Below are 24,379 nucleotides of genomic sequence, written 5' to 3'. Positions count from 1 at the left end.
ACTTTGGCAGGTGGAGTATAATGTGAAAAAAATGTGAGGTTTGGCAGGAAGAATAGAAAAGCAGAATATTTCAATAGAGAGAGATACTGCAGATTGCTGTGGTACAGAGGGATCTGGGTGTCCCTGTACATGAATCATAAAAAGTTAGTATGTAGATACAGGAAGTAATTAGGAAAGCAAATGGAATGTTGGCCTTTATTGCAAGGGGGATGGAATGTATAAGTAGGGAAATGTGCTAAAACTGTTGGTGAGGCCACAACTAGAATACTGTGTACAATTTTGGTCTCCTTGTTAGGGAGGGATATACTTGCATTGGAAGCAGTTCAGTGAAGGGCCACTAGGCTGATTCCTGGGATGATGGCGTCATCTGATGTGGAAAGGCTGAACAAGTTAGGCCTATACTCATTGGAGTTTAGAAGAATGAAAGGTGATCTTATTGAGACATAAGATCCTGAGGGGGGGCTTGATAGGTTAGATGCAGCTAGAATGTTTCACCTCGTGGGGGAATCTAGAGCTTGGAAGCAGAGCTTAAAAATAAAGGGTCTTCAATTTAAGACTGAGATGAAGAGGAGTTTCTTCTCGCAGAGGGTCATTGGTCTTTGGAATTCTCTTCCCCTGAGACCAGTGGAGGCTGGGTCATTGAATATATTAAAGGGTAAGCTGGACAGATTTCTGATCTACAAAGGAGTCAATGGTTATGCAGAGGGAGGTGGCAGGCGGAAAAGTAGAATTAAGGCCACAATCAGATCAGCCATGGTCTCATTGGATGGTGGAGTAGGCTTGATGGGCTGAATGGCCTATGCCTGTTTCTACTTATGATTTTAGGATGGTGTGATCAACCACGTGAAAGGCTGCAGATAGGCTGAGAAAAATGAGAAGGGATAGAGCATTATGGTCACAATCACAACCATAGACTGATCAGTGCTGTTTTGGCATGGGAAAATTCTGATTGGAAACAAGTTGAGGAAATATCACATTACATTTTTAAATTGTTGATGCTAGCCTGATATTACTAGAAGAAATTGCAAAACTGCATATTTTGTTAGTTTCGTATCAAGGAGGTGCAAGTTAAGTCTGTTAGTGACATAAACTGTACTGATTTCTGCTACTGCCTACTTTCTACTTGCAATAAACCAGATTTTAATATATAAATGCGGTCAAACAGGTTCATACTCATACAGCGAGCAGATGTCAATGTAATGAAATGATGCATAGCAAGGGTCTTGTTTCAGCAACATCTTATTTACTCTTAATTCTATTAGGTCAGATGGACAAGATTTTCCAGAAGGAAAAAAAAGTATCAGATGGGATATTATCTGCAACACTGTTGAAAAAACAGTGGAGTCTGGAAACAAAGACAAAATAATTCAGAGCATAATGGTCAAAGGAACTTGGGACAAATCAATAGTTTTGGGATACTTATGAAAGCCTTCAAAAGGTTATAGTGGATGATGAAATTTGGTTCTTGTGCTTCAAATTTTAAAAATGTTAAATATCAATATACATTTAACACAAGCTCTAAACTTAGAAGGATCTTAAATGGATTTAATACTTCAAAAATATTACCTTAGAATGCTTTAGTTCCAATTCTGCCAATTCTACAAGATTTTTTCGAAATGCTGAAACTCTTCGAGTTTTGAAGTCTATAAGCTCTAGGAACAAAGTTTAATCATCAAGGCTACATGATCTCAAGGAAGACAGATACATCTTTAATCATCAAGACAACAAGTGACAGATGCTCAAATACATACTCCATTCATGATTTAATTAGAAGATTAGTCCAATCACTCCTAAGTAATCTGCAGATACAATCATTATGTCAGTCAATAAAGGCACCATGGGCTGGATTTTACCAGCCCTCTGGGGGCAGTCTGGGGTGTGGGAGAGAGGGGGAAGGCGACATAAAATGGCAAGGGAAGGTGTGAGGTGGGAGTGGGGGGGCACTGCTCGTCATCTTCCTGCTGCCATGCCATTTTAACAGCGCTGGAGCAGGCGCAGGCTGGCCTTCCTGCCCAGAGGCCGTGAGCCACGAAAGTGGTCATTTTTTCTTGACACTGCTGGCATTTTAGCAGCACCATTTGGGCCCTTGACCACATTGGGAGGCTGCCTAGTGAACCCTGGTGGCCTCCCTGCTGGCTTGGGGCGGGGGCGGAGTGGGTGTGCCTCCTATTCAGGCATTGTAGCCCCTTAGACAGCAATAGATGCCCCCATGGCAAACCACCAAAGGCCTCATCAACCACTCCTTAGCTTCTAGCTTTATGCTGCTCCACTAAATCGATAGCCCAGAGAATGAGATTGAGAACTCTCTCTTCTCAGGAGTAGCCCAACAACATGAAGATTTTGCTTACAAATGTAATTCTGAAATTTAAATGACAGGAAAACATTTACCTTGTTTTGCTGACTCTGAAAGTTTCTCAAATTTCTGACAACATAACTGCTGATTGGTCTCAGCTTGAAGCACATCTTTATTTTTAGCTCTTGATTTATCCAGCAGTTTGTTTGCATTTTCATAATCCACTAATGACCTTGCTCGTCTATAAAGGAGGTCCTATGTACAAAGTCAGGCAGCATGAATAATTTTATTTAAAATAGTGTATATGAAGTCCATAAAAATTACACAGGATTATACAGATTGAACTTATGCATATAACTCAGTTTTGAATGTCATCACTGTAACTGCTGTTTAATACTTTGCGTTAAGTAAAAGTCAAAGAAACTGCAAAGGCTATGGGCCCTAACAATCTTCCGGTAATAGTACTGAAGACTTGTGCTCCAGAACTTGCTGCGCCCTGAGCCATGCTGTTCCAGTACAGCTACAACACTGACATCTACCCAGCAATGTGGAAAATTGCCCAGGTATGTTCTGTGCTAAAAAAGCAGGACAAATCCAACCTGGCCAATTACTACCTTTTCAGTCCACTCTCAATCATCAGTAAAGTTAAGAAAAGGGTTAACAACAGTGCTATCAAGCGGCACTTGCACAGCAAAAGCCTGCTCGCTGTCCAGTTTGGATTCCGCCAGGGCCACTCAGCTCCTGACCTCATTTCAGCCTTGGTTCAAACATGGATAAAAGAACTGAACTCCCGATTGAGGTGAGAGTGACTGCCCTTGACACCAAGGAGCCCTAGCAAAACTGGAGTCAATGGGAATCAGCTGGAAAACACTCCGCTGGTTGGAGTCATACCTAGCACAAAAGGAAGATGGTTGTGGTTGTGGTTGTAGTCATCTCAGCTCCAGGACATCACTGCAGGAGTTCCTCAGTGTAGTGTCCTCAGCCCAACCATCTCCAGCTGCTTCATCAATGACCTTCCTTTCATCATGTCAGAAATGGGGATGTTCGCTGATGATTGCACAATGTTCAGCACCATTCGCGACTCCTCAGATACTAAAGCAGTTCATGTCCAAATGTAGCAAGACCTGGACAATATCCAGGCTTGGGCTGACAAGTGGCAAGTAGCATTCGCACCACACAAGTGCGCCAGGCAATGACCATCTCCAACAACAGAGAATCCAACCATCGCCCCTTGATGTTCAATGGCATTACCATCACTAAATCCCCCACTATCAACATCCTCGGGGTTACCATTGACCAGAAACTTAACTGGACTAGCCATATAAATACTGTGCCTCCAAGAGCAGATCAGAGGCTAGGAGTAGCGCGACGAGTAACTCACCTCATGATTCCCCAAAGCCTGTCCACCATCTACAAGGCACAAGTCAGGAGTGTGATGGAATACTCCCCACTTGCCTGGATGAGTGCAGCTCCCACAACACTCAGGGAGCTTGACACCATCCAGGACAAAGCAGCCCACTTGATTGGCACCACATACACAAACATTCACTCCCTCCACCACCGATGCACGTTAGCAGCAGTGTGTACCATCTACAAGATGCCCTGCAGGAATTCACCAAGGCTCCTTCGACAGCACCTTCCAAACGCATGACCACTACCATCTAGAAGGACAAGGGCAGCAGATAGATGGGAACATCATCACCTAGAAGTTCCCCTCCAAGTCACTCACTACCCTGACTTGGAAATATATTGCCATTCCTTCACTGTCGCTGGGTCAAAATCCTGCAACTCCCTTCCTAACAGCAATGTGGATGTACCACCCCACATGGACTGTAGCAGTTCAAGGCAGCAGCTCACCACCACCTTCTCAAGGGCAACTAGGGATGAGCAATAAATGCTGGCCCAGCCAGCGAAGCCCACATCCCGTGAATTAATTTAAAAAAAATTGACACTGCCTCCACCACAATCTCAGGCAGTGCATTCCAGATCTGAACCACTCGCTGTGTGAAAAAATTTTTGCTAATGGCGCCATTGGTTCTACTACCAATTACCTTAAACCTGTGCCCTCCAGTTCTCAATCCTTCCACCAATGTGACCTATCTGATCTATCCAGACCCCTCATAATTTTGAATACTTTTATCAAATCTCCTCTTAACGTTCTCTTCTCCAAGAAAAACAGTCCCTACTTCTTGAAACTTCCTATGTAATTGAAGTTCTTAATTGCTGACACTATTCTCACAAATCTTTTCTGCACCCTTTCAAATGCCTTCATTTCCTTCCTAAAGTGCGGTGCCCAGAACTGGACACAATACTCCAGTTTAGGCCAGTGTTTTATACAGGTTTAACATAACTTCCTTGCTTTTGTACTCTATGCCCCTGTTGAAGAAGTCCAGGATGCCATATGCTTTATTAAACGCTCTCTCAGCCTGTCCGGCCACCTTCACTGATTCATGCACATATACGCCCAGATCCCTCTGCTCCTGCACCCCCTTTAGAATTATATTCTTGGTTTTATATGGTCTCTCTGCATTCTTCATACCAAAATGAATCACCTCACATTTCTCTGCACTAAATTTCATCTGTCTTTTTTGAACAAGGGTGCAACATATGATCATTAAAATAGGAGCAGGAGTACGCTATTTGGCTCCTTGAAACTGCTCTGCTATTCAATAAGATCATGGCTAATCTGATTGTAGCCTTAGCTCCACTTTCCTGGCTGCCCTCCATAACCTTTGCTCCCCTCTAGAACATTTGCAACTCCACAGTCCTCTGGCACCACCCCTGACTTTAAGGAAGATTGGAAAATGATGGCCAGTGCCTCTGCAATTTCCAGACTCACTTTCTTTAGTATCCTCGGATGCATCTCATCTAATCCTGGTGCCTTATCAACTAAGTACACACAGCCTATCTAATACCACCTCCTTATCAATTTTAAGCCCTTCATGTGTCTAAGCTATCTCCTCTTTCACCAAACCTGGGCAGCATCTTCTTCCTTGGTAAACACTGATGCAAAGTATGAATTTAATACTTCAGCCATGCCTCCTGCCTCCATGCGTAAATCCCCTTTTGGTCCCTGATCTGCCCCACTCCTTTTACCACCCTTTTACTATTCATATGCCTATAGAAGACTTTTGGATTCCTTCTATGTTAATTACCAGTCTCCCCTCACACTCTCTCTTTGCTTCTCATTTGTTTTTTTTTCAATTCCCCTCTGAGCCTTCTGGTTTTCAATTGTATTATCCACCTGGCATCTGTCATAAGCACAATTTTTCTGTTTCATCTTAATCTCTATTTCTTTCATCATCCAGGGAGCTCTGGATTTGTTTGCCCTACATTTCCCCTCTGTTACTGCACTTGAGCTCTCTCTTTAAAGGTAGCGCATTGTTGAGTTACAGCTTTGCCTGCTAATCGTTGATTGCAATTTATCTGGGCCAGATCCAATTCATAGCCCATCGAAGTTGGCTTTCCCACGGTTAACTATTCTTACTCTGGATTGCTCCTTGTCCTTTTCCATTGCCAACCTAAACTTTATGACAGTAGGCATTGTCACCGAAATGTTCCCCTACTAACACTATTGGCACAAAAGCAAAATACTGCAGCTGCTGGAAATCTGAAAGAAAGAAAAGAAAATGCTGGGAACACTCGCAGGTCAGGTAGCATCAATGGAAAGACTTAACGGAGTTAAATTTTCAGGTCTGAAAGGTTAACTCTTTCTCCACAGATGCTGCCTGACCTACTGAGTATTTCCTGATATCTTGGCCCATCTAGTAACAAACTCAAATAATTTGCTTTCTAACATGTAGCTTTCCTCCAAAGCTGCCAAGGCACTCTTTTAGAAATCATTCTGGTATTCATACAGATTTTTCCTATCTTGGTTCAAAGCATTATAATACATCTTATCAGTGAGTAGAACATTTTACCAAAAACAAATTTGACAACCTTCCCACTGTTTATGATCCTTGGTGCCTATTTTTGTTTGCCCTTACAATCTTGGCATTGTACTTTTCTTTCCTATGGCAGGAGGCTCTGAGTAGTCTGACTGATGTAATCTTAGGGGATTGACGTGACCCTTGTATGTCTTTGGCTGTGGGCCACTTCCCTTTTAAGAAAGTAGTGAACGTGAATGCACTTTGTAAGCCACTATATGGAATGCAATTGAGATTACAGAAAACATTCCTTAATCGGGGTGAAGCAGGTGTTGAAATAGGATACACACGTATTCTAAGCAGTTGGGTAATTAAAATGCTGCATGTCTAGTTGGGAGTAAAGCTCACATGCAGGAGAAGAAATGAGGTGTAGCACTGCCTTCCACTGGGCTTGAATTATGCCTTTCATGGGCCTCCTTCCCTCAGGGCTAAAATGCCAGGTCCTCCTTACCAGATTAGACAATTAAACCTCAATTTAAGCGTCTTCAGGCACAATGTCGCGCCAAATTTGTAGACACAAAATAGGCACCTAGATCTTCTGAAACCAACTTCTAGCTGCACCAGATTTTCTGCTCCCCCGCAAGCAGTCACCATGTATGGGTTCCAGTAATGTCGGGTACCAGCCATTAACATATAATGAAGGTGCACCAAAGAAAATTGGGGTGTTCGACATTTCACATCACACTGACATTAGGAGCAAGAATCCTGACTGACTTTCCTTTAAAACACATTAAGTGCATTGAAACATGCCGCTAAAGGAGATTTTAAAAATATAAAATACAATTTAACACAATTTGCCAAAGGCCTATTGTAGTACCAATATTCTTTCCTTGGCTGAAAGCGGTTAACATGGCACCAAGCAGATATCTGGGCTAAGGGGTGTACGGGTGGATTTTAACCTTCCTTGCCCACCGAAACCAAGCAGGCGGGCAATTAAAATGCTCTAGGTTACTTACCAACTGGAAAACCTCCAACATCCTCATGTTCCTCATTTTAATAGACACTATGCCACCCACCCAGAGCTGGCAGACTCCTAAATCATATCTGCTAATTGCAGTCTGATGATGTCATTAAGCCCAACAACGATTCTAACTTCAGCTTTCCCGCCAGTTGGAGGCCAGCATTGAGAAGGTTCCGAAAGTTGAAAGATGCCAACTTATACTCAATATGGCATCTTTGACATAATGCAATGTCCCAAGGCACTTCACAAGAGCATAATAAAACAAAATATGACACTGAGCAACATAAGGAGATATTGTCAGATGGCCAAAAGCTTGGTCAAAGAAGTAGGTTTTAAGGAGTATTTAAAGGAGGAAAGTGAGGTAGGGAGGTGAGGGGGGGGGGGGGGGGTGGGATAAATTATATAACTTGGGTCCTAGGCAACTGAAGGCACGGTCCCCAGTGGTGGAATAATTATAATTGGGAATGCACAAGAGGCCAGAATTAGAGGGAAGTAGATTGTAAAGAACATATCTTTTTATTTCTGTTGGACTGTGGATTAAAATTACAATGGGTACTGTTTGAAAGACATGTCTACTGGAACAGAGTAAGGAATATATACAATGTTGCTGTCCTGGAACAGAGTGTGCCAATAAAGACAGGATGGTGCTGAGGAGGAGTCTGGTCTAACGGGGAACTGCCTGGCAACATTTAATTGGTTCCTAACCAGGTGACCAGGGCTTGTGCGAGAGCAGTGCAGCAGAAAAGCTCCTAGCCTGAAAAGAGAAAAGACCTAAAACCTTTCTCCCGTGTGTTAAGATTCCAGTAATTCTACAATAATAGCTAGTTGGTTTTGTTTTTTTCCCTCATGTCTCTATAACCGCTCTCTCTCTGAAAAACCCCTGTCAAGAGGCAAAGGGGAAAATTACTGTTAGAGACATTGAAAGGCAAGTGCTCAACCAGTGAACTAAATACTGAAAGTACTGGAAGATCACTTTGTGTCATCCACAAGAATTGAAAGGAATTTTGAAGACATCGATCAAAATCAACCCATCGAATCCTGTACTCCAGAATTGGTGCTATTGAACTGTTTTATCCCACCCTCAAAACCATAATTTTGTGTGCCTTATATGTGTTTGTGTATAAGGATTTAAGAAGAGTTTAGGTTATAGAGTTAGAAATTAGCAGTTCATATTTCTTTCTTTTTCCACTGGTTGAAGACAATTTGTTCAACAAACAGTTATATACTCATTAAGTTTACAAACCTGTTGCTCGTATTGTTAACCTAAATTAACCAATTGGTTGTTTGATCAAACTGTTCACATTTGTCGCAGCTTAGGGAGCAGTGAGCCTTGATATTGCAATGCGCTATCCCCAGTGAGTTGTGACAAAGTTATCTTGGTGGGTTGTAAGGCTGGAGGAAATTACAGAAATGGGGGGTGGCAAGGACATGGAAGGATTTGAAAACAAGGATGAGAATTTTAATGTCAAGATGTTACTTGCCAGCAGCCAATGTAGGTAGCGAGCACAGAGGTGATAGGGGAATGGGACTTAGCTGCCTGTGTCTTAACATGCACCAAGTTTTGGATGACCTCAAGTTTACAGAGGGTAGAACGGGGAGAGCAACCAGGGAGTGCCATGGAATAGTCTATTCTAGAGGCAACAAAGGCATGAATGAGGTTTTTAGCAGATGAGCTGAGACAGGGGCACAGTTACGGAAGTAGAAATACGCAGTCTTAGTGATGGCATGAATAGTGATGGAAGCTCATCTCAGGGTCAAATGTAACTCAAAAGCTGCAAATGGACTGTTGCCAGGGAGAGGAATGGAGTCGGTGCTGAACGAACAGAATTTGGAGTGAGGACCAAAAACGATGGCTTCAATCTTCCAATATTTAATTGGGGGTAAATTTCTGCCCATCCAGTAATGGCTGTCGAATAAGCAATTTGATAATTTAGCAACAGTGGAGGAGTCAAGAGAGGTGGTGGCAAGGTACAGCTGGGTGTCATGAGCATTCATGTCAAACTTAATGCTGTGCCCTTGGATGATGTCACCAAGGAGCAGCATGTAGATGAGAAATAGGGGGGGCTAAGGGTTGATCCCAGGGGGAAGATCACAGGTAATGGCAGGAAGAGGAGCCATTGCAAGTGCTTCTCCAGCCACGATTGGATAGATAAGAATGGAATCACTTGAGAGCCTTCCCACCTAGCTGGTGACAGTGGAGAGGCACTTGAGGACAATGGTGTGGTGAACTATGTCAAAGGCTACAGACAGGTAGAGAAGGATGAGGAGGGAAAGTTTACCTTTGTCACAGTGACACTGGAAGTCATTTGTGACCTTGATAAGAGCTGTTCTGGTACTGAGGCAGGGACGGAATCCTGATTGGAAGGTTTCAAACATGGAGTACTGGGGAAGATAGGAACAGACTTGGGAGGCAAAAACATGTTCAAGGACCTTTGAGTGGAAAGGGAGATTGGAAATGGGACAGTGCTTTGCAAGGACTGTGGGGGTCAAGGATTATTTCTTTTTGAGGAGAGGGGTGATGACGTCAGACTTAAAGAGGAAAAGAGGGACACAACACCTGAAGAGAGCTCTGTTTAAAATATCACCTAACATGCAGCTCTGGAGGGGATTTTTGGTGGTTAGGGGGATTAGGATCGAGGGAACAGAAGATAGGTCTCATTGTCAAGACAAGCTCAAAGAGGGTATAATGGAGATAGAAGAAAAACTAGAGAAAATATGCGAGTTCAGTGCTAGAGCAGCAGGGAGCATCAAAGGAAGTTGACCAGTGAGAGGAATGCAGCAGAGGCAGTTATCAGATTGTCTCAATCTTAGTGACTAAGAAGTCAACTTGTTGTTGGATATGAGGGTGGAGGGATAGAGTAGAGAGGTTTAAGAAGATGGTTTGCAATAGAGAAAAGAAGCCAGGGGGTTATCTTTGCATTCCAGGGTTATCCTGGGGGAATGACCAAGGTGAGAGGGTGTAACGGCTTCCTTGGGACTAGGACCTCAGAGTTGGAGGTGAGGGTGCGACTGAGTAAATAAGTAACTTAAGAAATGTTGCAGGAAATGGAAGACCAAAGGTTGGATAGTTGGGATTTTGAACGTGCAGTTGTAAGTGAATTGTTGTTTTCCAGGTATGGATACAGGAGAGGGTAGGGTTAGAGCGTGGAAGGGATATGTGGCTGGTGAGTGATATAAGGAAGTGATCTGAAATGGCTTCATCTGTAATTGATATGATGGGGCCAGCAAGACCAGGTGAGATGGCAAGGTCAAGAGGGGGCTGTGAAAAGGAGTTTACAGCCTCCAGATAACTTTATTTGTTTTTCTTTGCGAGGCCAGAATGGTGCCACATTCCAGAGACCAGCAATTGCTTCCTACCAATTCCAAGCAGGAAATGGCACCTTAAAGATGCTTTGTGGTTAAAGTCATTGTGGTCTCATACTACTGTGGGTGTTCAGGAGGTTAATGTTGAATTTGTGTTGCAATGAAATGCATGCTTTAAATTGGTAAAAAAGCACAGCTGTCCCCAGTTGGGGAATGATTAGGGAATCATTGTAAGAGTACATAAACCAGTGTACATACTCAGTGTCTGGGGAGGTGTCAGCTGTGGCTCAGTTCATAGCACCCTCGCCTTTGAATCAGAAGGTTGTGGGTTCATGTCCCACTCCCGGAAACCAAGAACTGTGAATGTACTCAAAAGAGTTACAATCTGTGACTGTTGATAACTCGAAAGAGAAAGAGTTACTCAGTGTCTGGAAGGAACTAGAGTCTGTGACTTGGCTTTGCTGTCTTGGAAATAAACCTGTTTTAAGGTACAAGCTAGTTTCACTCATTCTTCTTCAACATACAATTATTAGAATTAACACAGGAAACTAACTAAAATGAGTGGTTTCCCACCAAATCCCCACTGGCAGTTAAAATTAGTCTTTCTCCCTTTGAATCTGTGATCATCCTGGTCTGTGCCACTCACTGGTTAAACCCAAAAAAATTAAGGAAACAGCCAAAAAATATCAGAAAATACCAAATTTTATTTAAAGAAAGTAACTGGTTAAAAAATAATTTACCTTACCAGCTTGCGATTCCCTTAAGTAATACCTCAAAAGATCAGAAAGTTTCAGGTCTTCATCTGCTGACACTCGTGCCTCTATTTTCTGGAAATGAAATGCAAGAAATCAAAAAGAAAATGTTAGCAACCTCTGCATGTTGGGTCAGAGAAGCTTGAACCAAACCATTTATTATCAAAATCACTAGCCTATATTTTTCAAAAATTTTTATATAACATAATAGTTTATCTAAACTGAATGCTTAAAACATGTTCATGCATACCTGCCAAATAGGTAATTGTAGCTAATCTTTTGTACCCATTTCTAATAAATGGGTAACTACACAAATGCTTACCTTGACTTTTTGGATACAGATAATTTACAAATATCCTGAAACCTCCTGCAATAAAATACTAAGTTTTCAAATATTGTATATTTTCAAAGAAACACAAAAAACACACTTTTCAATTCACTGCATTCTTCACAATGGAAAAAGAGATATCTGGTTATAATTTTAGCACAGAATGTTACTTATTTGAAGAATCAAGCAGAACATGATTACATAATAAATTATTCCTTGTAACAGCCAAGGTAAAAAAATTACTATAAGCAAAAATGGCAAAGCAGCAAATGTAACTGCAAATAAATGTAATTGATTTTTTTAACTAATATACTAGTTTAAGTTAGAGATACACAAGCTATGATATAAAGGGGAAATTATAGAAATTATAGTATAGAAGGAGACTATCACACCTATCTCCTTCAATTGTATTTTCCTCCAACTTTCCCTCTATATGTATCAATCAGTCCACCATGTTCAGACAATTACTCCTACGGGTTTGTAGCCAAGACTCATGAATGCAGAAACTTCACTATAAACCATATCGAAATAAATTTAATGACCGATCACAGCCTGATATCACAAGCAGTTTATATCCACACATTGAACACTGGTAGTTTGTAGGTTAACATCTATAATTCCCAATAAAGTAAGGTCCCAGAGCCAGCAGGAAGTCAAAGGGAAGATTGCCCAGCTCTGCACTCAAAATGCACACTAGAGCCACATGGGAAATTGTGCAACTTTAGAATGTGATTTTCTGTCCATTAAAACAGGCCTGTCTAGAAAATTTATTCTTTACTTTGGTGTCGCTTCTTGGCACCTTCTCCTTCTTTGAACATCTCAATCTGCTCAACTTCTTTAAAATGCTCATTGACTTTCGAAGTTTTTCACCAAGCTATCCTTCTTTGTTTCCCCCCCTCAGCCTATGCAATGAGTAATTATTTCTCCTCACTAATTTCAACCTCCTTCTCAACTCGCTCTCCTGCAAATTAACACACACTCTTATTCTCCCTAAACTACTTCCTTTAGATAACTCCTAACCAAATCCACTGTCACACCCTAGATCTTGCTCTCTGTGCTTCCATGGTCTGATCATCAACAAGGCCATCTTCAACCACTTTCTATAACCACATCATCCACCAAACACGTCGGCCCACCCCCTTGGAGCAAAACTCCCAAATTATTTACAATTGTACTTTTGAACTCCCAATTGCTAAACTTTTGGCATTTGATTTACTGCAATACTTCTGCAGCCGTCAATTTGCTCTTCTACTACCTCACCTCTACCCTTGATGCCTTTGTCCCTATAAAAACTTTGCTTTCCTGATCTGGGTCATTCCCACTGCTAAGGGATCATCATCACTCCCTCAAGTTCAAGGGGTACAGACTTCAACATATCTAGCGCACAACTAGTTTAGCCGTCCAACACCAGATTTGGTTGGAGCACATCATGCGCTATTGGGCCTCACTTTCCACCAGCAAAATCACCCATGACTCCAGGATCATTTAGGAGTGTAAAGACAAAATTCATAATTTTTATACTATCATCGATCTCCTTAAACTTCTCTTCTCCCCCTCCACTCTCACCTTTCAACAAACATAAGTGGTTCAAGAACAGTTTTGTCACTCTGCTCCTCCCCTCTTTCCACCAAGCCAAATCACACCCAGCTTCCTCCCTGTCCTAGCTCTAAACTTCCACATTTTCTCTCCTATCGCCCCAAGTGCATTCGCCGAGCTCATCTTGTTCCACTTACTTCCCTCGATTCCTTTCCTACAAAAACTGTTGACCATCCAACTTCATTCCCTGGTCCCTATGCTAGGTGACATTGTAAATGATTCCCTCAATTCTGAGTTTGTTCCCCTCCCTTTCAAAGGTACCCCTCTTAAGACCCCTCTTGAAAACACCACCCCTCAATCTATCTGATCTTCCAAACCTTCATCCAACGATGAATTATCCCTCCTCGCTGCAGCTGTTGACACCATCCTCCTCCAAGACTGTCCTCTGTTGCATCAACTCAGTGGGGCTTCCCTCATTTTGATACATTCTTACTTATTGAATCATAGCCAAGACATCTCAAGCAATACCTCAGTATTCCCTTAAAGGTCTATCCTAGACACTGACTCCTCGTCTGCATGCTACTTCTCGGCATTGCCATTCAAAGACATGGGTTTAGCCTTTACATAAACACTGATGATACCTAGTTCTATCTACTCCCCTACCTTTCCCAACTCCAAAGTCTATGCTGTCAAACTATCCGACATCTAATTACAGACAAGCTGTAATTCTTTTCCAATTAAACATTGGAAGGCCAGAGCCATCACCTTCAGCCCTGACCACAAACTAATTCCATCTGTTTCTCCAGCCATTTTTGTCGGGCTGACCCAGGCTATTTTGCAAACTCAGAGCATCCCATATGATCTAGAGCTTAGAGTCTGACCCCATATCCTTCCCTACTCTCATCCTTGTAACTTTGCTGACCTCCTCCCTGATGGGAGCTCACCCTCAACTATTGCCATTTTCACCTCCAATCAATCAATTACTCCTAGTTAGCGTCCCTCCCTTCATGCTCCTAAACTTCAGCTCATCCAAACCCTGCTGTTATAAGCCTTACTCACCCATCACCCCTGATCTCACTAACCTACTTTGGCTCATAATCTCCCACACATTTAAAATTTTAATCCTTATGTTTCAATCCCTTCATGGTCTTGCCCACCCCCAGCTCTATAACTTCTACCAGCCCCAACACCACCCCAACCTCCCGCAAACTCTACATTCTTCCGACTCTGGCTTTTGCACATCCTCCTTTCCCCTCATCTCACCACTGATAGCCATGTCTTCAGCTACCCTGGCCCCACACTCTGGAGTTCCCTCCCTGACTCCCTCTTCCTCCATGTTTCCTCCTCAAAAACCCATTTCCTTCAATCAAGCTTTTGGTCACCCTTCATATGCTGAATAAGGTGGTAAAAGTCCTATGGCTTATGAACAAAGACCAATAAAGGAAAGTTCAGCTAAGTTTCAAAATTTGGGAAGTTAGTCAAACTAGATGCATGCAAGTCAAAATTGACATACCCTTGTTTTTTCAAATAACTCTGATATCTTCAAGAAAAATCTGAAACAAAATTATGAACATATTACTAAACTGTAAAGTCTTTTTCCAAAAATATGGTAATTAATGAGAAAAGCAAATTTATTAAATTGATCATTCAAACAAATGTACTTTATAAGTTACCATTCAAAACTAAGGAAAATCGTGTGGTTCATAGGGTCAAACTATTGTCTCAACACTTTCCGGACTTGGGTTTGAACGATGAGTCTGCTCTTAATGATGCCTCTAGGAGCCCTAAGTGAAATAATTTTGGCTAGTCTTAATCCAATGGATAAAAATTCATACCACAATATTGTTCGTAACATGGCCGTTGTTGGAAGCAGGAATGTTACACAGTGCAGTAGGGATACTTCAGAGTTTGAACCATTGCTTAATGCTGGACAGAGTAGGAAATTCTGTGCTAGAACTGATTCAGAAGTGTGATACAAACATTGGTAAAAGTGGAAAGAATATTCCATTTCTCTGTCACCGGATGGAAGAGCAGTTTAACTCAAAAGCATCACATTCAAAATTAGTAAATACAGCATAGTACATTTTAGTGCAAACAAATAAACTTGATAAAAAAACCAATTCATAGGCTTATTTTTGGAAATGTTAATCTCTGATTGGCTATATTTGCAATATATTAATTGCATTTACTAAATAGAGTCCTGTTTATTCATCTAGCTTTCAATCGGCACCATCATCGCAAAAAAAAAGGTTGTCTGTCTCAATGACTGGTTACACTTAACAATTTTGTCTGGATATACCACAAAACAAAATTGCATCATACTTGCTAAAACCCATGCATTTTAATTCTCTCTAAATCTTCACTATCACTTGTTTCTGTGGTACTGTGGATGCATTGAAAAAATGAAGGTCTTTATTGGTGCTTTTGATGTACATTTCAACAATAATTGCAGACATGAAAGAATAAACTTTTCAGTTTACACTCCTGTGACTCATGTAACAGTATTGATCTGCAATGATGGCTTTGCAATGGCTCTCTTGGGGGAAGATTCCTTCTGTGCATTATGTAATAAACTTGTTCTCTAGAATTTATGACTTTATGATTTAATTACACATATGCACAGAGGAAATCTTGCCCTTTAGCTTGTAATTGCTTAGTTCAACTGACTGAGGCTATAATTGTTATAACAGAAAATGTGTAATTTTCTAGAGGCCACTATAATCCAATTGAGCTTAACTGAGTGGCCTGTTCCTAACTTATATATCCATATGTAACCTCTAATATGAATGCTGAATATGCATGTCTGTACTGTAACTGATGAAAATATAGATTGCAAAACAAAAATAACAAAATATCAAAGTCAATGTCTAGTTTGTGCAAGCGCAAAGTCACACAATTTGTTTTGTCTCCCTGTTCTATGTCAAATGTTTAACGTTATTAATTGTTACTATGAATTACAATACTTTTCAGCAGTCTTAAGGGTCAGGAAACTACCTGCAAGCTAATCAGAAAAACATGAATTATACAAAACCCTGACATAAATAAATAACATAATAAAAGCTGGATTTTTTTTCTTTAGTTCAGCAGTTCACATTCTGGAACAGTGGAAAACTCCACAACATGAAGCATACATTATATACTGCAATTGACACAATAGTATCAAAAATGGCGCAAAATAACTAAACCATTGAATTCATTGTGCCTGTAACCCGGACAACGTTTTACAGAATGAGAAGACAATATTTCTTCAGGATAAATAACCAAGAAAGATGATTAACCCATCACAGATTTAAATCATAATGGCCTGAATTTTCCTGTTGGCGATTTGGGGGCGGGACCCGCTCACCGACAGGAAAATGACGCGGGATGAAGTCGGGAGGAACCCTCGATGTCATCCCGGTCCCTTTAAATTTTTAGGAAGGTGGGCAGACAGCAAAATCAGCTGTCCACCCGCCGACCTGTCAATGGCCAATTAAGGCCATTGACAGACTAATTAAGATAATTAAAGACCTGCCCGTCCAGCCTTAAGGCCGGCGGGCAGGCCAGGAGCCCCAGTGGACTTCTGATAAAGCATGAAATCTCAACCACTGGCGGGATGAGGTTTCATGTCAGTTTTTAAAAAGTTTAATAAAGTTTGTGTCATTTTTGTTAACATGTCCCATCTCGTATGACATTGTCACAAGGGGGACATGTTAATAAATTTTTAATTTTTCTATTTTTTGACTTTTCTTACCTGTCAGTATTCTCCCTGAGACAGGACTTTCGCACTTTGACAGATGGGGAATCCCTCCCCCACTGCACAGGAAGCGCTATGCACTTCCTGTCGGGCAGGCCACTGGGTGGGCCTTAACTGGCCAGCCCACTCAAAATGGCGGCGGGCCCCATTTCAGTGGCGGGGGTCGGCTGTCCGCCCGCCACCGAGCCGGTGGGACTCACCCGCCATCCGAGGGCAAAATTCTGCCCAATGTTTAATATTCTGCAATAATACAAGAAAAATTAAGTGCTTTACATTTTTATTTGAATCTGGATAATTTCACTTTAGCATAAAGAATGCTAAAATGGCTTTAAAAAAAAGTACAATTGCAATACTGATGGAAAGCCTAGTCTAACTATGTTAAAAGTCAGAGGACAATTAGTCCTTTGAAAGATTTGCCAGGGTTTGTATGAAGATAAGATTTTCCGATGAACTGAACAGATTCTTTGCATCAGTTTTCCTTTCCGACATGATACCATGGTCCCAGTAGTACAGGCTAGGTGTGAGACTATAACTACGTCATTTTCACCAAGATTAATTGCTCTGTTGAACCCAATACCATTTACCCATGGTTTCTCAAGGAAATGGAGAAGTTAATAAGTCAGACCAAATGAGAAGGTTGCAGGTTGAGTAAGATAAGTTAAGCAAAAGAGCTTGTGTGTGGCACATGCTATTTAATGTGGACATGTGCAGTGACTGCCGGAAGATAGGAAACTCTTGGAATGTTCACACAATGCAGGAGTACCAATTAAAGGTAGCAGTCAATAATTGGTTAAAGATGCATAATCAATAGGAGAAAGCAAATACATTTTTAGGCTGTACTGCCAGGGCCACTTAATACAAAGAATCATATATTTAGGCAAGGTAAGGCTCTGACAGGTTATTGTAATCTGTGTCCAGCTTTGGTTGCTGCACATAGTGAAGGAACTCTGCTGAGTTGGTTAAACGGACAATATTAAATCTTAGACCCCATCACAACTTTCAGATTTTTACATGATTCAACAGCAAGGTCACTCATAAGTTGCATACCCTATAATGCACCTTATGCTGATCAGAACCGAGTTAAAATGACAGCATGACCCTGGGACCATATTACCAGCTACTGTACTGTCGAATGTGCTGCCCTACGCATACAACTGTTCAAGAAGGGGGGCTGAAAAACATTATTGAGATGAGGCATGACCTCAAACCAACAAGCTTGTTTAATTTACAAAAAAAACCGAACAGCATACAGCATTAACAATTTTTTCTCATTTTTGGTTATGGAAAGACAATACAGATGCCACCTTAGACCGGTTTGGTTTTGGTCACCATATTTCAGGAAGGGTGTGATCAGATTAGAGGGGATACAGAGAAGATTTAGGAGGATGTTGCCAGTGAAGGAGAGTTTTAGCTATGAGGAAAGATTGGATAGGCTGGGGCTCTTGTCTTTGAAACAGAGGAGATTGTGCAGGGATTTAAATGAGGTGTATAAAATTATGAGTTGCCCAATAAAGTGGATAGAAAGGACATATTTCCATCAACAGAACAATCAATAACCAGAAGGCATAGATTTAAAGTAATTGTTGAAGGATTAGAGAGTCGTTGAGAAGTTACTTTTTTCTCCCTACATAAAAAGGACGGTGAGGCAGAAACTCTCATGGCATTTAAAAGATATTTGGATATATACTCAAGATGCTGTAACCTACAGAACATGGAACAAAAGCTGGAAGGTAGAAGTAGCCTGGATAGCTCTTCTCAGCCACAGAGACATAACAGGCTGAAAGGCCCCTTTCTGTGCTGTAAATCTTTCTATGTTTCCATGCTATTGCTCTAGATGTAAACCCAGTTTTGAGTTAATCAAAAGAGAGCTTGTTTTGATGGGATGCGTGTGGGTGGAGTGTGTGTGGGTGGGGTGTATGACCAACAGAGAAGAAACAAACCCGGTGAGCTCCTTCTTTAAATAACATATCAGAAGTTCAACCATATTCAGCCATCAATTGGAGTTATCTTAAATAAAACGTCTTCCTTTTGTTGAGAACACAATACTTGCCCCATTCACTCTCCTAGCTGTGCAAATGAATGAAATGATGCTGGAAAAAATAATAAAGGTGCCACCTTAGACCTAGCTAGAACTATGAGCTATACTGCATTGAGTTCGGGTGTCACAAGGGAACTGCTTACAGCAGTAGCATGAAGTGCTTGAGACTTTGTGTTTATGAATTAACATTCCAAATTACTTGTGTAGAGACAAAATCCAAGTAGCTGACTTATTGTTGAGGAAAATGCTGCAAGTAGCCTTAGAAGTTAACCCATTCTTATTTATAACTAATGTTACAGAAATATTAGAAATTAAGAAAATCAGTGCAGGAAATATAGGTTAAATAAAAACCATTACAAGTCTGACTACAAGTATAGGGTCCAAGAATTGGGTTATTTACTTCGGAATAACAGTTGTAGAGGGAATTACAATTGAAGCTTTTAAAATTAAGGAACTGGATACAGTCTAGTTAAATAAGTCATTTGAAATGGATAGGGAAGGTAGGACTGGACGTTATGTCTATAAAAATCAATAGGCAGAATTAGATTAAATGACAGTCATCAGCCTCTGGTACAAACTGCTGAGACACATTGAGTATTGGTTGCTATTGCCCTGTACGAGAGAACCTGACATGGTCACAAGAGAAGGGTACGTTTCCCAATTAAGTTGCAGCTTAGTTGTGACTGTGATAAATCACACACAACCACAGGCTCCTGAAATTTAGCTTGATTATTTTACAGAGTCACAAAGGAACACCCCAGAGTTTTTCCCTGAATTGGGTGCAGTTTTTTTCCCCACACCCAGGGTTATATGGTTTCAAGGTTGGCGAGGAGTATGTAAGGTTGCACCACTGAATGTATGGGGAATGGTTGATCGTGTTTTTTCACCTTTCATTTTGTACATATATACAACACCCTCCTTTCAGAGAGGGTATGCAGCATAGCATGACAATATGCCTAAAACAATGAACATATTACAATATTGTATAACTTAATCTTCAATATCACGCAAGTCTACTTGTAAAAACATACATTTTTGAACCATTACAGAGGGGGTGATAAAGGGACTACTGACGCACAGGAAGACTGGTTTATAAAACTAGTTGAGACAAAACCATCACATTGTTAATTGAATTTTATTCTCACCACTTCCAGTTATAATGTTGCCATCTTAATTTTCATCCCCTACAGCCCCCATCACCAGACCTTCCAACTCCTCCAAAAGCACCTACTCTCTGTGGAATCCATCTTCACAGGCATTGGCAGCATTCTGTCACCTCACTCACGTGCGTGATCTTCTTTCATGTGTCATTGAATATCAGTTGGTTATTTCACTGTGGAGGGCATCATAGCCAAGCCAGATCCTGCTCTCATCACACGTGGTCTTTCCAACACGAGTCAGTATGACAAGCAAAAGTGGGCATCCTTGTTGACATTTTTCTTTCCATAGTCCAGTAAAACCAAAGTCAATTACAGTAACCCAACTATTGCCTCAACTAAAGTGAGTTGCATGAGCACAAAGTGGGAATCAAACAAAACACATTCTAGAGTTATAACTTAATATTCCACCAGGACCAACGTGCCATCAGAAAACACCCATTTCATAATTCAAGCGATACTAGAATTAATATAGAATACCTAGAAAAAAGCATTTTATAAATCTTACTTGCATAGATCTGTTGAGTCTTGCGTTCCTAAAGTGTACAGTGTTGAACTAATTCTACTATTGTCATCTGCCACATCTGAAAAGGAAAAACATGTTAGTTACTACAGCAAGATATTTCACATAAATGTAACATAAGTTTTGTTTCTTAGTACCCTGTTCAACATGCATTATTTGCATTATGCATTGCCTTTTTCCTTCCATCCCAGTTACTATATGACACTCACCCAAGCCCTAGTTCCTTTGCCAATCTTTCACATCTCTTTTTGTATTAAAGTAAAACCCTCCCTCCACCCCAATATTGATTACTGCTTCAGTCTCTCAATGCTACTTAACAGCTACTCACCATGGGTGAATCAGCTATGCTGCCACTTTTATGCAGATTGGATGCATTCTATCATTGTGAACTGAATAAATGACTACATAAAATTGGAACATAATTATTTGTGTAACTAACCAAATGAAAACAAGAATTTTGTGGTAGTTGATGTCTACATATCTTCACTGATTTAGCTACTAGTCACACAGGGGCAACTGAAAAACTAGAAAAGATTGCAACACAAAGAACAAGAATGGGTATTTTGTTTAACATGCCAATATCCTCTACATCTCAATGGCATTGCTCCACATTGCAACGCCTGAACAAAAACTGCTACTTACTCTTGTGCGATTTTGTCAATTTGTCTGCCTTGATTGCTGCATCCTTTATTCTGTTATTATATTCTAGAAGGAAGGTTTTCTCGTGTTCGAAGAAATCATCAACATCCTAAAAATATTTTACAGCTAGTTTAAAATCAACAACTTAATACAGAATTCAAACACTTGGTTTGCTTAAACAGCAATCCAATTGATAAGTGCTTGCTTGAGTACTTGTGTTCTCAGGTCTAAATCTCAATACTAGCTGACCTTTGTCAGCTAACCAATGGAGGCCATATTGTAATTTCTTGTTAGGAGATGTACCCCATCAAGTTTTCCTTTATGCAGCTGCAACCAAATAATAAGTAGTCTAATGCTGTTTGTGAAAATAGGTAATGTGACATTTACAGATTTCAAATTTCTCATTAATACTTTTGTAAATAGGTATATAACTTACATTTATATAGCACCCTGAAAGAAAGATCTTAAAATGCTTCACAACAAAATGGCAGCAAAGCCAGGAAGGAAAGGGATTGGAAGGGTGATCAAAAGTTTAATCAGAGGTGGATTTTGAGAAATCAGAGAAAAGGATTGCAAGGTACAGAAGGCTTACACAGCAAGAGACAAAATGGCTGAACACTCTTAAACCAATAGTAGGGTGTATGAAGAAATTTATAAGAGTTGGATTCAGCGGTATGGAGCATATGGGAGGAGAAATAGGGCTGAATGAGATACCAGAGATTGCATGGAGGGTGGAGGGATTTCTAAACAATGATAACAATTTTAAATCTAATCTTCTTGAGAATACAGAATCAGTATAGGTCAGTAAGGACAGAAAATGGTAATAAAATCATGTTTTAGGGTTTCAAAATGTGGAGGGGCTGAGATAGAGGTGGAAGTATTTTTTAGTTGCAGTTCGAGATTTAGCAAACCTTAGAAAAACTGTTACACAAAACATTAGATTAATGTAACTACAACACTAAGTACAGAGATGTAGTTAATTAATTATGAGAGTTAATTTGACGATTTGGTAATCTCGGACAACATTCAAGTAGTCTCTATTTTCACATGACTCTGAATTTACAATGTTTCGATCTTTTAATCAAACCTTGATGTAGCTAAATTCTCTCTCCTGCTTTTTTCCTAGTCTACTGTAGTATATATATATCTTCTTTATAAGCAGCAGCTACCTCAGATAAAAATCTTCAAAAGGCCTGAAGCAACATTCCCACTAAAAAAGAGACAACAGACCTAAAGCAATCTTGTGGCAAAACCAACCGCCATTGCACCATAAAATAAACATGTTTGGATATTATATAGATGATCAATTTGATTCACAGACATGTAAAATCTTTTAAGATAAAAAAAAATTAATTTACACAAGAAACCATAATATATCTGTTTATACTCAAACAGATTAAACTTCCCAAAAGAACAATAATCTCCATCTATAAAGCATCAGTGATACAGCCAATAAATGACCTCTTTCAGGTTAAAAAACATCCAGCAAACTTTTTTGGATCATTTTCCCAGCATCCATGATGATATGTGCCAAGAGGTGAGTGACTAAACAAAGCTGAGGTTTTCATAACATTTTAAAACTGACACATTTAGAATTTTCTTCAACTGTGTCATTAACTCCTTAAGTAGGAAAATCCATTTTGAAAATGTACAACAGCATTAAGTGAAAGTGATGCAAATGAACAAAATTTCTTGAAGGAAAATAGACAAGATTTAAATCCCTTTTCCAAGCAACCTAGTTTGCAGTTTGGTAGATGCAATAAGTTCAGCAACTCAATTCTGACATTGGTATATAATATTTAACACAAATACTAACTGATTTTGTGACCCTGCTAATGGATTTATATGGATTTCGCTCTTACCTTTCCCTGAGGCTGCAGGTAGGTGACAATCAGTACATCAAGGTGGTTGTTTTCTCTCAACTTACTTCCTCTCCCTACATCTTTCTTCTTCCTCTAAGAAAATTGCCTGCCTTTTTCTGTGAGATACTATTTTAATTCATAACTGCTTCTCTCCTCATCAGCTGTGCCATATTTTGGTTTGCTGTACAACTTCTGGTCTTGTTACTATCCTGCTCTGCTTTCTAGGAGTCTCCCTCAATGACATGCTCAAAAAACATCAATCAGCAAACAATCTGAAATAAATACAAATTCCAATATAACTGCTTTGTTTTTAATGGGGCAGGGAGAAGAATTTCTGTTTGGTCCTTAAGTTCATATGCCTAGGAGGGGCAAATCTTAGCAATAGATTGGTATATGGCAGGGATTCCTAATCGTGGGTTGTAACCCCCACCACCCCCCTCCCCCCCAACCCAATGAGTTCATGAGTTCCCCCACTCCAAGGCAGCAAAGGGTGACTGTGCAGCGGAGACTCTTGCGGGACAGCCCTGGGCTTGGCTGACTGGCTCCATCACACACACACACGTTTTTTTTCGTGCCATGGTTTGGAGAGTGCCTCCTAAAGGATATCAGAGGCCAGATCAATGCCTCTAGAGTCTGCAAAACAGTTGGTAAAAACCATTGATCCCTGCTTTCCACCCCCACCGCTCTCAACTCGCGACTCCCCCCAACAACTCTCCTCCCCACTGCTCTCACTATACAGTAAAGTCCTGCCTTTTGAGGCTTCTTTGTTTGCGTTTTAACTTACCCGCGTTCTGTACACCGCATCGCATGAGCAATGTTCGCTTATCCTGGTTTGAAATGTCCAAATTTTGCAAAAGATCTTATATTTTACAATAGCTGTCTGCAAGTGCACAAATCAGATTTGTGTCTCAATGTAATTTTATAGTTTATTTCAGGTTAACGGATTTAGGAGAAGCAGTGAACATGAGTTTGAACTATGAGAGAGTAGGAATAGGCTGGATATTAGGTGATTTGTCTTTCCTCAAAGAGTAGTGAGGCTCTGGAATATAATAGAGTGGTGTGGTAGGTGCTGACTCTCCAAATGCTTTTAGAGGGCAATAGACTAGTTCCTGCCGAGGATAGGAATCACATAATATAGAATTTAAATGTCTTTATAAATCTTTGTAATCCTTGGTTGGCTTCAGTGACCCGAGTTGGTGGGGCAGGGTGGGGCGGGGTGCGGGGGGTTGGGGAGAGGGTGGTGGTGGCGGGAGAGGAATTTTCCAGTATATATTTTACCCCCTGTCGGCATGCATTTTTCTCTTTTTCATTGACCACAATTTTTA

At 40.6% G+C, this 24,379-nt stretch overlaps 1 protein-coding gene across 1 annotated transcript in view; it reads right to left on the bottom strand.

Annotated features, from left to right (window-relative positions):
- The window catches only part of snx6 (sorting nexin 6), a 54,944-nt gene that overhangs the window by 7,574 nt on the left and 22,991 nt on the right, over positions 1–24,379 (bottom strand). Inside the window, exons 8-13 of the mRNA XM_078562815.1 lie at positions 21,196–21,301; positions 20,539–20,614; positions 14,613–14,652; positions 11,224–11,310; positions 2,389–2,548; positions 1,567–1,652 (exon numbers count right to left, since the gene is read on the bottom strand). Coding sequence (XP_078418941.1) covers positions 1,567–1,652; positions 2,389–2,548; positions 11,224–11,310; positions 14,613–14,652; positions 20,539–20,614; positions 21,196–21,301 — 555 coding nt within the window. The remainder of the gene's footprint in view (positions 1–1,566; positions 1,653–2,388; positions 2,549–11,223; positions 11,311–14,612; positions 14,653–20,538; positions 20,615–21,195; positions 21,302–24,379) is intronic.

Source organism: Cetorhinus maximus, chromosome 18, assembly GCF_964194155.1.
Source record: "Cetorhinus maximus chromosome 18, sCetMax3.hap1.1, whole genome shotgun sequence".
NCBI classification, from domain to species: domain Eukaryota; kingdom Metazoa; phylum Chordata; class Chondrichthyes; order Lamniformes; family Cetorhinidae; genus Cetorhinus; species Cetorhinus maximus.
The sequence above is the reverse complement of the archived record's forward strand: the minus strand, read 5'-3'. Positions and strand labels throughout refer to the sequence as shown.